At 43.1% G+C, this 15,484-nt stretch overlaps 1 protein-coding gene across 1 annotated transcript; it reads left to right on the forward strand.

The window, feature by feature from the left end:
- The first annotated feature begins 616 nt into the window (after positions 1–616).
- irx5a (iroquois homeobox 5a) lies at positions 617–5,001 on the forward strand. The gene is made up of 3 exons (XM_076288064.1): positions 617–1,109; positions 2,103–2,508; positions 2,992–5,001. Exons 1-3 carry the CDS (start codon positions 867–869, stop codon positions 3,681–3,683), a joined length of 1,341 nt encoding a protein of 446 aa, XP_076144179.1. The 5' UTR covers positions 617–866; the 3' UTR covers positions 3,684–5,001.
- The last annotated feature ends 10,483 nt before the right edge of the window (positions 5,002–15,484 follow it).

Here is a 15,484-nt window from a genome sequence, read left to right on the forward strand (position 1 = left end):
AATAGCACATTATTTGGTAAGGTACCAAAAAATCACACAATATAAAAGCCGACAGATTACTTATAAGTATATATTTATGAAATGCGTGTTTTAAAATAATGACAAAATGAGCGCATGTACGCAGTAAAAACCTGCAAGACGACGAACCATCATGTTGAACATGGAGCGTTTTTTCCTCTCGTATTTGGCAAGCGCGTCCTGGCAGACAACAGCCCATTTGTTATTAATCAAGTGTGAAAGTGACGGCTTCATGTATTTAGAAAATGAGGAAAGTTGGAGTTGATCTACTGACTCGCATGAGATCGACATCCAGGGGCTGGCGCACTTGAGTCTAAAGCAATGAGGCTTGTTAGAAGAAAAAATAGGGTGGAGAGAGAGAGAGGGAGAGAGAGAGAGAGAGAGAATCGATTTAGGCAGGGCTGTGGTAGCCCCGCATAAGCTTGCCTTTTCCTTCGATGACTACACCCCAAGAGGAGGAGCGTGAAGCACGTAGTAGGCGTCAGAATCCTCAATTTCCAACTTAGCATCCTGGCAGGACATTTTCCCAAGCAAAGCCCCCATCTGAAGGCAAAAAACTTCTGCACGGCACGAGAGAGCGAGACAGCAAGTGAGCTAGAAGGAAAAAAGGGACCGAGACCAAAAAAGCGAAAGCAAACACAAGCGACCAGCCGAACTGCTGACAACGACCAGTTAACACGTTTAAAGTCTTATGTGCTCGTTGGTATTCTCATTTTAAACTGCAATCACATCGAAAGGGGACAGACGTGAGTCTGTTGATTCAAGACTCTATGACTGAGCACGGAGAGTGCATGTGAGAATAGAAGGGAAAGTGCGCAAGTAAGTGGCTTTTTTTTCGGGGTTTCACGATGGCGTATCCTCAGGGTTACTTGTATCAGCCATCCGCTTCCCTGGCACTGTATTCGTGTCCGGCGTACAGTACCAGCGTGATTTCGGGACCCCGAACGGAGGAACTTGGAAGATCATCCTCGGGGTCTGCTTTTGCTCCTTATGCCGGATCTACTGCGTTTACCACCGCTTCGCCTGGCTACAATTCCCATCTGCCGTACAGTGCAGACGCAGCGGCGGCTGCCACCTTTACTTCATATGTGGTGAGTGTGGTCGAACGATCAGTTTGATCATTTGGACAACAAAAAGTATGAAAAACTTTGTCATGGTTTTTGTTATCCGAATGTGTTTGCGATTTAGGTAGAAGAATAGCGAACATGTCGTCTAAATATTGTCATTTCCCCCATATAGCATTGTGTTTTGCTTAATGCGTGTGTTCTACAGAGACTACGAGTAAGGATTTGACACAAATAATTAATTAGTATTGATAAATTGATATCAATGATATAGCAAAACTACAAACTTCAGTGAGATCTTTGTTGAATCTTTGCATTTTTGCATAATGCACCTTGTCTGCTGTAAACGACAGACGCACATTTTGTGTTATTATTATTCACCGCAAGAAAGCGACCAGTAAAGGTAAATAGGAACCACAGTACCATGCCCAGTGCGTTCATGTTTTCAGTTAATTCTAAAGGAAAATACATATTTGTTTTGACCTCATGCAAATATATTTTTTACACGCTTATCCCAACATCTGGGAAAAAATACCTGTATCAATTAAATAACGTCTAAGCTAGAAATAGATTATTCTGTTCATAGTGAATTTTCCTGTTAATATTTTGCTCAAGTAAAAAAAATAGTTAATGCTTAACTTATGACAATATAAAATCATCATATGTATTGTTAAAAATAGGCCTACAAATCTCAAACCCATGTGTCATAAAATTGCATTATGATTTAAGCCTGGATAAAAATGTTTTATCCAATTCATACCTGCTGTGATCATGCTTGCATATATTTTGTTTACTTTGCATGCAACCTGTGTGTGTGTGTGTGTGTGGTGTGGTGTGGTGTGGTGTGGTGTGTGTGTGTGTGTGTGTGTGTGTGTGTGTGTGTGTGTGTGTGTGTGTGTGTGTGGTGAGTGTAAGAGTTTGTATTGTAGGGAAACACAGGGTCATGTCAAAGTGTACACTGCCTTCTCCTATTTTAGAAATAGCGATTTAAGCTGAAAAAAAAAATATTTTCTATTCTAGAGTTCGCCCTACGATCACACCTCCGGCATGGCTGGTTCGATAGGCTATCACCCGTACGCTGCTCCCTTGGGTTCCTATCCGTATGGTGACCCTGCTTACCGAAAGAACGCGACTCGGGATGCCACTGCCACACTCAAAGCGTGGCTCAACGAGCACCGGAAAAACCCGTACCCCACCAAGGGTGAAAAGATCATGCTGGCCATTATCACCAAAATGACCCTCACTCAAGTGTCCACCTGGTTCGCCAACGCCAGGAGGAGGCTAAAGAAAGAAAACAAGATGACCTGGACACCTCGGAACCGGAGCGAGGACGAGGAAGAGGATGAGAACATTGATCTGGAGAAAAACGACGACGACGAGCCTAACAAGCCTTCAGACAAGGGAGACTCGACAGATACTGAGTCGGGTGTGTAGAAAAATTCATCAATTTTTCATCGCAGTCGTTTCCACTCAGGGCGCAAAATTGATTGCTGGTTAATGGTGGTATATTATTTATAATGGGACAATTGCTTTAAATAATAATCACCTTGAACTCCCCTAATTTGACTTCTTGTGGGCTGAGAATTGCTGGTGACGTATAGTGTTTGCAGTCCATTTATCTTGGGCTGAATAATGAGGCCACAATCTTTGCATTTTGCCTCCAGTATTATCATGATTGCTTTATTGCCATTATAACCCATATCACATTGTTTACTTATTTTACGGTCCTTTTTCTCTTTATTGATATGATTCTTATGAAATAATAGCCCCATGCCAGAGTTTCTTTTTTTTTTTTTGCTTTGCTTTGTTTGTTTTTCAGATGTTATTTTCAATACATCAAACATGCATGTCAAGAACACGTGCAGAATTTTACAATTTTAACACTTTCTATTTGTTTGTGTTTTTGCAGACAATAAACTGATAAACCCAGGGGACATTTGCGACAGATTCAAAGATGAAAGTCATGTGAAGGAAATGGATCCTCTTTTAACCAACACGGAATTAAAAGAGTCAGAGGACCGGACGGAACTGCTGCCCGAGTCGGCTAAGCCCACCACCTCCTCCCCGTCTACTGTGCCTCGGGGGAATGAGATCATTGCGCAAGAGAAGCAGTCAGATTTGGGCCACGCACCGAGCACAGTGAACAGCAACGTGACGTCTGTTATCCATTCGCCCCCGTCAGCCCCCAAACCGAAACTTTGGTCTCTAGCCGAGATCGCGACATCCTCAGACAGGTGTAAAGGCAGCAGCGAGGGCCCACAGGCCACGGTGATGGGTCAAAGCACAGTAATCGCGACCAACGCTGCGTCGCCATCTCGATCATCATCCCAATGTCCCCTCCCAAATAGCACGGTTCTCTCCAGGCCCATCTACTACACCTCCCCCTTTTACCCCGGTTATACGAACTATGGCACTTTTGGACATCTTCACAGCAATCACGGATCCAACACGGGCTCTACGCCACACTTCAATGGATTAAACCAGACTGTATTAAACAGGGCCGAGGCTCTGGTAAGAGAGAGCAAACTCAGAAGCCAAACACAGGTAGATCTTTGTAAAGACTCCCCTTATGAACTAAAGAAAGGTATGTCAAACATTTAATACTGGATTACTCCCCAGTCACCCGGACTATTATTTATTATTATTTGTGGTTGCATAAAAAAGGAGAAGCAAGAAATAATTATACTGTTAAAGAAAATTCTGAGGACAGTTATTTTCTCAGTAAATGCTTACCCTCAAATCTTAGTTTCTGAATGGTTAATCCAAAAGATGTAACAACTAAGAATTGTCTTAATCGCTGCAGCCGCCTGAGTCTATTTGTATTAAAGACTAATGTATATTTAATGTAGCATTTTTGTATTTAAAATGGACAATACACTATCTTTGAAGTAAATTATGAAAAAAAAAATACACGTGTGCAGCGATTGCTTTGGGGAGAATATTATTCATTGTCTACAGTACCTCAGACTCAGACAAGATACATTCTAGAGAAAACATCAAGCGTGCATTGAACTTGCACTCTGTAAAGACGTTCATGGATGAACATTCAGTCGGTTTAGGGCATGCGCGTCACCAAACCTATGGGTTAATTAGTTGAGCAACTGTTCTGCAATACATGTATCACTACCCACATCAAAGCAGACAGGCAATCATGACCTAATATGATCTGCAGTATTGTGACAAGACTGGTATTTGTTGTTTGGGTTACCAGAAAAGGCTGATTACTTCCTCATCAGTGAATTAGCAAAATATTTTCTGCAGGTGAATATTGATATGACAATAATACAACACCGGCGAAGAAAACTGTCAAGCACTCATTTAACCCAATTATACGTTAACCGCGTCGTGTTTTATGCAAAGCAATCAGGTGGCGAACTCGGGTAATGAGTTCGATTTTATGCCAAATTTAGACCTCATTACGATTGCCAAGGCGTGGCAATGCTGTTAGAAGGGCGCGTCAGTGCGTTTATGGCATCAGAGTAGGCTTTGGAGCATAAGGGGTTTGTTATATCATTAATGGTAGGAGAGTCGTAATGGTGCACTGAATATTAAAACGCTGATGATTTCAAGAACTGTGGCCAAGGTGCCATGACCAGTAAAAATGGCCCACTGGTAGAACTGCAGGGCCCAGAGCTCGGCTTTAAAACTCTTCCCATTTCCGCAGGTAGGTGTCAGACTTGCTCTTAATTTAAAGGGGTTACTCTTAATCGGACATTGCAAAGGCTGCCTCTTCAGGATACACGACACATTGGGCTAGCATCAAGAGCGGTTGGAGGGGCAATGTCATGCAACACCCAAAGGGCGTCAGTTCCTCAAACCACACTGCACTGCGGGGGGCATACATGTTTATTTCGATTCCTCAAAAATCCGTTCGTTATTGACGAATTAATCAAATACACCTTGCGTATCGACGATTTACAGAATAATCAGAAAGCAAGAATTCCCGGCATTAAAAACTAATTTGGCCTACTCAGCCTCTGGCCTAATGACCGTGGGATTTGAATATGGAAATTCGCCACTTATCACTACCAAGTTCTAATAATAATATCATTATTAATATTATTATTAGTAGTATTATTATCAGTATTATTATTACGTAGTTTGTCACGATATTTGGATATTTGCTGTTGTTTGATGTGAAATGCAAATGAATTAAATTCACTATAGGCTACTGATTGCATTCAGAATTATTAAGACGTGCTAATTTACTAGATAATTCATAGGCCTATTTATGTTTTAATTCATCATGTCGCATGTGAGAGAAAAGTCCTTCAGGTTTTCAGGGAAATGCAAGCGGCTCAAATATTTTTCTCTTTTTTTTCAGACTTGTTTTTTACACTTCAACAGCGCAAACAAAAACTAGCATCGAATCGTGCTTTTGTTCACATAGCTTTCAGAATAGTCGGAACAATATCTATAATAATTATTTGCTTTATTATTTAAATGATTTTTATTGTCGTTGTTAGGCATGTTATGGCAGCAGTAACAATAGGCGCAATGCGGTGAGGCAGCTTGCTCTGGTTTGGGGTTATATCATTAATCTCTATAGTTTACTTTACGCACTCGAGTTGAAAACTCCCCTGGGTTTCATCTAATTCCCCCGGCTCTAATGTCCTCTATTCGCCTCGGTGCGGGAGGAGAGGAGAGGAGAGGAGAGGGGGCTTCTATTTTTAATGTGTCGGAGCGGGCTGCACGGAGCCAACACTGCACCACATCAGCCGGCTAAATAGCATAATTATGTTTTTCTTTCCTGATCCCTCCAGGAATTGAAACATTCGATGCACTGCCCCCGCGCAGGCAGGCAACAACGGGCCCAGAGTCGGCTGCTTTAAAAGGGGAGGAATTGAAACATCTACAGACCAGTAAATAAATTGTCCCTGAGATCAGAAGGAATACATGACCCATATCCAGATAAGCAAACATTTATCCGCCTGATATGTCAAAAAATGGAGACCCCCTAACCCACCACGAACCAAACACACGCCAAGTGCAGAATAGTAAACATGCCCATTGCTTTAAAAAAGACGTGGCCTAATAAATCAGCGTCATCATTATGGTTGGTGACAGTGAACCACACAAATACATATACTGTTAAGCGTATAACGTAGTATTTCTGCAGTTATATTTATTTTATATAACCTATAATCTCACTATAGCACACACCCCACCATTTTTCAAAGCCTTTTCCGAACTGTATCAGCTTGATCACGATTCTGAAATTACCTTACTTAAAATTCGATGATGACAATAGACTAGGCTATTATTATTATTATTATTATTATTATTATTATTATTATTATTATTATTAATATTATTATTATTAGTAGTAATAATAATAATAATAATAATGGAAACGTTGACCCTTATATTTACAAACGCGTAAGACTAGCCGAAATAAAATGCTCATCTTTTAAAGCTTGATTTATCCGACATATTTAGCTGTGCAGAGCCGCCTGACACAAGCCGCCTGAATGTCCAACCTTTTGTCACTTGTGAATACGGTAGTACGGGCGAGCTTAGCAATGATCCAGGAGCACAACTGTTCTTTCTCAGTTCTCCTCCAGCTGAATGGCTTACTGGCTCATTGTTCTGAAGCAATGCATGGACACGGTGTGAGAATGTTAAGTGAGGGAGAGACAGTTCCCACGTGTGGAAAAAGAATAGAGAAGTCTCGGCAGCGAGGGGGGAAATGCAGAAACTTTTCGTTGACAGCTTTCCAATCCAGGCATTGGAGAGTGGCTATCAATTCAGTGCGCCTGTTCTGTTTCAGCTATTTCGTGAACAGCAAGTAAACGGACGTAGCCTACACTACCTCTGGAAAAATATAACGTTTTAATGTATGGTGTTTATTGTGTTGCAGAATATTTTGTTTATTGTATATTTGCTTTGGTATAGTTGTGTATCTATTTGGTGACTACGAATGAAACTGCATAACTAATGGACATATTCCATTCAAACGAAGCACCATCTGCTCATACAAAAGAATACACCCGCCGTGCACATACTTTAGGCTACACTGTAGATTTGGGCTGCTCTATTTCATCAGCCAACCTCCAAAACAAAAAACGGTCATTAGTACAGGGTTACAGACAGATCAATTCGCGGTGTTTATACACACTACGTTTTACACCAGAATATCGTTTCATAGACTAGTGCAATGTCTATGGCATTGGCAACACTATAGGTTTAAGGTCCACTTGTGAAAGAGAAAATATCACAGGGAATACTTACAGATATTTACCAAACGTTCCACGTTTTGATAGAACAATAAGACAAAAGCCCTGGTAGGCTTCCATTATGAGAAAAAAAAGTAGCCTACATTTATAGATAGGCCTACTCGAACTTCCTGTTGTTGCTTGACTAGGCCCTCTGCCGAAAAGTCAAATGTCATCGCCTTAAATATTCTGTACATGGCCATAAAAGAGACCCAATGGAAAACCAACATTATTTTGTCGGAAGTGCTTTTCAGATTAAAATATCTATTTAGGTGAAACCACAATGTAGAGTCCTGTGTGCACGCGTGTATGTGCGCGCGCGTGTGTGTGAGAGAGAGTATGCGCGCGAGCGCGCGTTCGTGCATATGTAGCTGTCCATTTACCTCAAGAAAACCGTGAAAATATTTTTATCGTGTCTTCTATTCTGAACGTCTGCATTTTAACAACTGTCCTATCAATAGAGAGAGGGGATTCATAATGTCGGTAATCCTCAAGCCAAGGCTGTGAAAATTACACCTGCTGCTGCTGCTGAACTGTGCATACTTGGTCAGGCTTGCACCTCCTCAAGGCCAATGTGGCATCCATTGCGATCCAAGCAATAGTAACCTAAACCTGTTGATAAAAGCGTTGCAAAAAAGCCGTTAAATATACTGTATGTCCCGAAATGGATTACAGAAATGACCCGCCAAATAACAAGCGACTGCCTACAACAAGATCACGCACATCAGACCAAACTCCAGCTGAGTAGAATCAAATTCAGCTCGAACGTGTAAAAGGACACCCTTTTATTTGACCTGCCTAGATTATGCGCTAGGACATCTGTGAGCTTCAGCAGAGCAAGTGTAGCCAAATACAGAACCGTCTGTTTTCTTCCCTTCTCCTCCTCTGACGTGAACAATATGTCGTCTCATTTGCCAACTTAGTTGGTTTAAGCAAACAATACAAGAAATCAGGAACCCAGCTTTCCCCAAACACGAAGCTGATAATGCTGCCTTTGTTAGAACTCTCAAACACAACGTTGTGGCATATGTCACGAAAAAAAGGGATTTTTGATCAGCTTGCTCCAAGTAGACGTCACGCCCCCTACTTCTTGATAACAAAGCTCAAAGTGGAATGGTCCCATCCCTAACGCATGCTGGGAATATCGCCTTTGCTTTATTTAATCATCAGATCCCATTGAGAGGCCTCTTAATTAATTATGGGTGCTAAAAATTCAGCCCAGCTGTTTTTTTCTGATCTGTGTGAGTGTGCTCTCTGAGTGGCGCACGGTGCCATAGCTAGAGCTGTGACGCTGCTCAAGGAATAATTTTCACAAATTGGCCCCTTTCCCCTCTAAAATGGCATAGGTGTCCGGGCTTGTTTGACGGCTGATTTTTTTCATCGTTAGTAAAAATCGCTCCGATGCCGTGAACGATCAGGCACGGGCAAAGGAGCTCTACAGTGTCACTTGCGCTTTTAGCACTTATAAATTGTTCGCGTTAAATGAACTTTCAAAAGTAAAGTGGAACACATTGTACGTCGACCCAGCTGAAGTGACAGAAGGTGATTTACTACTATTTACCCCCACGTTACCGGGACTTCACAGGCTGTTTTTTGCTACTCTCAAGGGACACATTACACGTGTAATTTTCAGCTGTCTGGTGTTTTTAAGTGAGACCTCCACAGATAAATAAAACATTTTTTTTCTTATTAAACAAAGAAATGTAACAGAGAATGATACACAGAGGGATATTCTAAAATGAGTAGCCGTTTTGGGGTCTAAGATGCTTAAATTCAATCTGCATTTGAAAATGACTTTGAAACCATTGGTTTGCTTTTCAGGTGGGCTGACTTCAAAGAGTGCGTGGCGCTAATGGTCTTTATAACTTGTGGATGTATGACCACATAAACCACAGACTACCTTGTAAACGCCACTGTGAATTTTATGAAATATCTGCAAAATTCATCCCTTTCATTTCCGTTATAAGAAATGCAATACAAGCTCAGACACCGAGTTCATTTTCAGCAGTTCTGGTTCTGCTTATGATGATGGGCAATGCCTTTACATTGGCACACCATGCAATGGATTTATTCAGTATTCATGGACTCTTCATCAAATGCAATTCGGTTGAAATAAAAGTAGAGTTTTTACTACTGAACATTCATGACAATTCACAGGGCAAGTAGTGGCATTACTGCCCTTGGTCTATACCTTTCATAAAAATGAAACAAAAATATGCATATGGTGTACATATCTGTAGATTTCTGTATCATAAAATAGGATTAATTTTCCAGCAAATGGAACATTTCTGTCTCTCTGTCTCTCTCTCTCTCACACACACACACACACACACGCACGCACACACACACACACACACACACACACACACACACACACACACACATAAAATGAGAGAGAGAGAGTAAATTGGTTTTGGTTGGAAATGTTTAGCGTGGTTACCTTCTGCTGACAAACTGCAAACCAATTAATAAAATTGTAGGCTATTGAAAATAACTTGCTTCATTGTATTACAGTGTGTCTGTATAATATTTGACTGGTAAATAATTTACATATACAAATTGAACACGCAGATATATATTTTTAAAAATGGTCCACTTTATACTCCATTTATACTGTCCATGACATTTTTACAACTGAAATATCGCACCTCTGCTGAAAATGGTCTGTACATTTGGGGATCACATTTCTGTCAGATTCAGGCAAAAGTTGTCAGTCACACAGCAGCCCTTCTAAGATAAGGGCCTTATATTATTACAATCTTAATGGTTCTGATGAAGATTGATGAACTGTTTTCTTTGGGAGACTTCAGAGGGCCCGAGAAAGGAAGGGCTGAGGGGGGGGGGGGGGGTTGAGGCTACAAGCCACCCGACTGTTTATTTACATTTGGCCTTTTTTAAATGATCCCTTTCTTCCAAACATCTGCTCCAAATTAGGGCATAGATATTTGTCCTAATGACCACGCCGCTGATGGGTGTCTCCAGCAGATAGGAAAGGGAAGGACGGAAGTGTCGCCATTACCTGTCACTCACCTAGGGGACAGTGGAGGGACGCGGATCACATGCAGCGTGCTGGGCAGCACGGAGACAGGCAGGTCCTGCGCATGCGCTTTCTTCTTGGGTCGTTCTTCACGTCTCTCTCTCTCTCTCTCTCTCTCTCTCTCTCTCTCGGTGTACTTCTCTGTGTGCTGTTGTTGGCTGGACGAGGCCGAACACAACATAACAACTTACACTCCTCCAGGATGTATTTTATTTTGAGGCCTTCGATTTGATGGATGCAAATGGGAACTCACATAATTGGCTCAGCTCCCAAGATGGAGGTAAACAGCTGGTGGTCACTTTTCTTTCTTTCTTTCTTTCTTTCTTTCTTTCTTTCTTTTCCTGGTTTGGTTATTTTGAGCTGCAGAAGAGAGGTGTGAAGAGGTTGATAATGAAAGTGAAAGGAGTGTGTTCTAACACACACACACACACACACACACACACACACACACACACACACACACACACACACTCACACACACTCGTAGAGGCAACGTCTGGGTGTATTACATGGCCTACGTGCCAATTGCTGTTCGAGAAGCGCCACCTGGTGATGCAGCATAGAGGTCAGCCAATCACCAGGCTCCAGGGGCGGAACTCAGTAGGCTACCTCCATGTCAGCTTTTTTCCCCAACCCCTGCGCAGGTGAGTTGCTGATAAGATACAGAATGTAATGCAGGTAACTGTGTTGAAACATATTTCTGGTTAGCACTTTTTTGTCTTGTGTTTTGCTCAACATATTTTGGGTTAATAAAGCAATGAAGAGAAATCTATGTGATAACACTTGTGTGTGCATGTTTTATATTTGTGTATGTGTAAGCACAGGTGTAAGAAGCTTTAAAAAATTTTTTTTTTAAAAAACCCTACTTGCTGGCTCTCTGCCAACGAGGGTGTTGGCTGAGGCTGCTTTCTTATTAGGCGATGGTTTACAGCCAAGCGGAATAGGTAATCTCATCAGTGAAGCACTTTAAACAGATAAAGAGCCCCCTTCTCTCTTGCCCCCAGCGTGCAGGCCGGTCGCTGCCCTCTCCTACTGCCCCCAGTGCAGGCCTCCACTGTGCCCCCCCCCCCCGGCATGCTCCTTCCACCACGGCTAATACCTGTTACTCCCGCAACACGACCAGCGACAGACTGAGCTCAAATAATCGATTGACCTCATTTTCACTAAAAGTGCTATTTCCAGTCTAATGGGTAATTCTTTGGCCCCTTACAAAACAGCCATCTGGGAGAGATGTCCTGTGCATGTGTCTCACCTGGCAGCCAAACGACACAAGCCAAAAAGAGGAAGGGAAAAAAAGGAGGGAGAGAAAGATGCAGGAATATCTTTGCCCAGTTTCTCCATGGGTACCCGAGAAGGACTCTCTCCAAAACCAACATTTGTCATGTAATTAATATGCAGTCACGCCTGGAACAGAGCAGTCTCAATTAAAACTTCATCCTAATGAGGTCTAATCCCATACCAACCAGTGGCCATGTGGTCCGTTCCCAGCCAACTCTCCTCATCCTGCCTGTAATCAAAATTCAGCTCGCTTACCTTTACCCTTTGTATCTCTTGTCTACTTATTAAGAAATTAAGGGAAATTAATCAAACACGCTCACAAAAAAGGGCCCCGCCGCTTCATTAGGGGGGTCCTCGTCCCGTGCAGTCGCTTTTGTTTTTGGCGGGTCTGAAATCGGCCGTCGTTGTTCCCGCTCGCTACACTTCAGGTTTTTCACAGAGATCTGATTTATTAGCTTGTCAAGGGAAGCATTGTTCACGAAGGCAATCAAAAAGCACTTACCTAGCTGGACTAAAATGACTGCTTTTTCAGTGGCTAATTTGTGTAACTCCCATGGAGGGGGGCTGGCAAAGTGTTTGATGAGGCATAAAATGATGATAAATGAATTTATTGCCTCACTGCTCATCAAACTGTTGTAGTATATACTTCTTCCATTGGGGGTGACGTGCCGCACAGATCTGGCAACTACAGCGAGGCGGTGGTGGTATGATCTTAAGAGCCCCTCCTTTACCCCTCCTTTACCCCTTAACCTCCCTGACCCGGGGGTTGGGTATGAATGTAGCTGGGGCAATGCCAGGAGAGAGCCGGCACAAAGGACAGTTTAATAAGAGGTTAAACCCAAAATGGGAGTAAACCTCTTGCAAGGGACACATGTTCTCAGCTTTCAGCCTCTGATCAGTCTGTGGGAAAAGCTACCAGTAACCAGATAGCTCTCCCTTCGCTCGATCACTCCGTCTTTCTCTCTCTTTCTTCCTCCTTTCTCTCTTGTTCTCCTCTTCTCTCTCTCTCTCTCTCTCTCTCTCTCTCGCGCGCTGGCACTCTCTCCCCTCCTTCTCTCCCTAGTACCCGGAAGACCCCGAAAAAAGGCAGCGGAAACAACAAAGGCAACCAATGAATTCATTAAAACATCGACATGAACACAAACTATTGACGAAAACAAACGGCACGTTGTGAAATGAGAGCAGGCCGGCGGAGAACTGTTCCATTCTTCAGCGTCCACATAAGCATCATTCCCATTCACCACGATGATTAACGACTTACGGGGGGAGGGCGAGGGTCGTATCCAAGCGGTCGCCACGGGGTCAAAAGCACTTCTGCATATTTGCTAAATAAGCCAACCACCCCTCCCACACACCACCCCAACCACCACACAGTCCCAACCGCCAGCAACTCCATATACACACACACACACACACACACCACGCTCCCACAAATCAGAGCCTAACATTGTGTAGATGTTTACACTCCATTGCACCCCTTGCCTCCACCACCACCCCCACTACACACACACACACACACACACACACACACACACACACACTCAGACCCACCACCCACCCTCCTACTTCTCTCTTTGGGTAATTGTGGTTGATTAAGTCCTCACTTATTCTCTGGTGTTGGCAACTGAAGAATGCATTGTTGCACGTTTTCCCCATCGGACCTCCGCGTACCACCACACCCGCACCACCCAGTTTGCGCTTTTCACAGATTCATTAGGTTGGGCCTCTAAATACTTCAAAGGCCTTCGTTTCACACAATAAACCGATGAAAGCAATTACGGATGATGTGGTACGGAATGTAGATTGCACCGTATGAGGGTGTAACATTAGATAATGAGCTTTCTTGATGACATAAGATCCACGGCAGAGGCCCAACACCAACGGACAAAAAACCCCCCAACAATCTTGGTTTGCTCGCGATCGCTGACTTTTTCTTAAGTGTGCCATTTCACATGGCAGGGCCTACACCGCACACAGTTTGTTCACACCGAGGTTATCGGCCTCATAGCCCCGTGCTGGGCTGAAGGCTTTTTTATCCCTGTTCTGAGGCCTGCCTCTGCTCAGCTCGCTCTGGCGTTTACTCATAAATGTTAAACGTTAAATGTTAGCACTTACGGCTCTTTAAAGATTCATTTAATGCACACTCTTGTTCTTTGGGTTTGACAGGCTGAGGTGGAGGGCAGAGGAGAGGGTGGGGGGGCTGGTGGTGTTGAGTTGTGGGGGGGCTGGTGGGGGGGGGGGGGTGGAGTGTGCTGATTGTGATAACCTTATTCAGTCTGATGGAAAAAGATGAAATGCATTCGTCAAAATGGAAGAGCAAAATACATTAAGATTCGCAGTGCGCGGCGCCTGCGATATTGCTTTCATTTCTCTTTCCCCGAGCACAGACTGCAACCCAATCAAGGGCATCGGAATATGCAGATAATCTCCGATAAATTTTACATGAACGTGTTTCATCTTAATCTGGATGAAAAGAGAAAAGCGCAAGTGGTTATTAAACAAAAGACTGAATAATCACATGGTAAAAAGAGTGTTTAAAAATGATCTCTCTGAATGAGTGTTTTGCTCTACAATCCATTTCATTTCCACAATAAGACTGCATACACAATACTCTCATGCTAGTTTCCTCTGTATCTATCATCCTCTGTCTGTGTGTATCGGAAATTCAGCATGTCTAAAAACGTCTCAACTGTTCAGTGGAGCACGGCACTGTAGGTTTTTTAAATATCTTACTCATGCATCACAACGCAGTGCAGTGCAGTGCACCATCTGCCGCAGAAATAAATATCAAAACAAAAGGAAAACCTTAAGGCAGTTGCATACCACGCCACTTGCGACTCCTTCTAGCAATTTAGAGTTATTATTAGTGACACTGAATAGTTTCCTCGAAAAGATAAAGAAATTGTATCTGTTTGAACATTCCTATAAAAGCTCTAATCCCACTTGTCCTTCACCATAAATATGCACAATTTCTTCAGCAGTGGGCCTCGGAGGAATTTTAATAAGAGTGTTGCTTACATATCTGCTGGCGTACTGAGAGAAGGGCCTAATCCAGGCAGAAGGCTGAGAAGAGGGGGGAAGTGTGTGTGTGTGTGCGTGTGGTGTGGTGTGTGTGTGTGTGTGTGTGTGTGTGTGATGTGTGTGTGTGTGTGTGTGTGTGTGTGTGTGTGTGTGTGTGTGTGTGTGGTGGGCGTGTGGTGTGTGTATGTGTGTGTGTGTGTGTGTGTGTGTGTGTGTGTGTGTGTGTGTGTGTGTGTGTGTGTGGTGGGCGTTGTACTTGGCCATATCCAATGGTAACAGCATTGCCTGTCATCGCATTCGTATTTATTCAAACCAGAAGTAAGAGCGGCAGACTTGCAACAGAACATGCTGACCATGAAATGCACTGATATTTCAGCAGGTACACATGAGTAAACCTGATGGATTTTTCTTCTTCAAAAAAGGAGGAAACGACAAAAAAGAAAGAATGTGTGTGTATGTGGAGCACTTTTATTTATTTCATTTGGCGTCTCAGAGGTGTTCTGTTTCTTTGACAAACATCACAGGCACTGTGTTCCCAGTGACACTGGAGTTCTCTTTTGAAGGCCATAGGAGATGGATACACTCACACACACACACACACACACACACACACACACACACACACACACGCCTTTGTGGACAGTGACTCTCCTCCAGTCCTTGACCTGTGGTCCGTCTTTTTGCAAATGCGTCTCGTTCATTAGTGACTCGACTCCGCTGCTGTCCTCTTCATTAGTAAATACATCACAAGTATTGACACACATATAAAAAATGCCCCCAACCAGCAGTATTATGTCATGTGGGCCTTTTTTTGGCCTAGCGTGGCTCTGACTGTCCTCACTTTCTTTTAG

This window comes from Alosa pseudoharengus, unplaced genomic scaffold (genome assembly GCF_046254945.1).
Source record: "Alosa pseudoharengus isolate Yale_2024_CS ecotype anadromous, Long Island Sound unplaced genomic scaffold, YU_APseudo_1.1 YU_APseudo_1.1_scf_16, whole genome shotgun sequence".
In the NCBI taxonomy this organism is placed as follows: Eukaryota; Metazoa; Chordata; class Actinopteri; order Clupeiformes; family Clupeidae; genus Alosa; species Alosa pseudoharengus.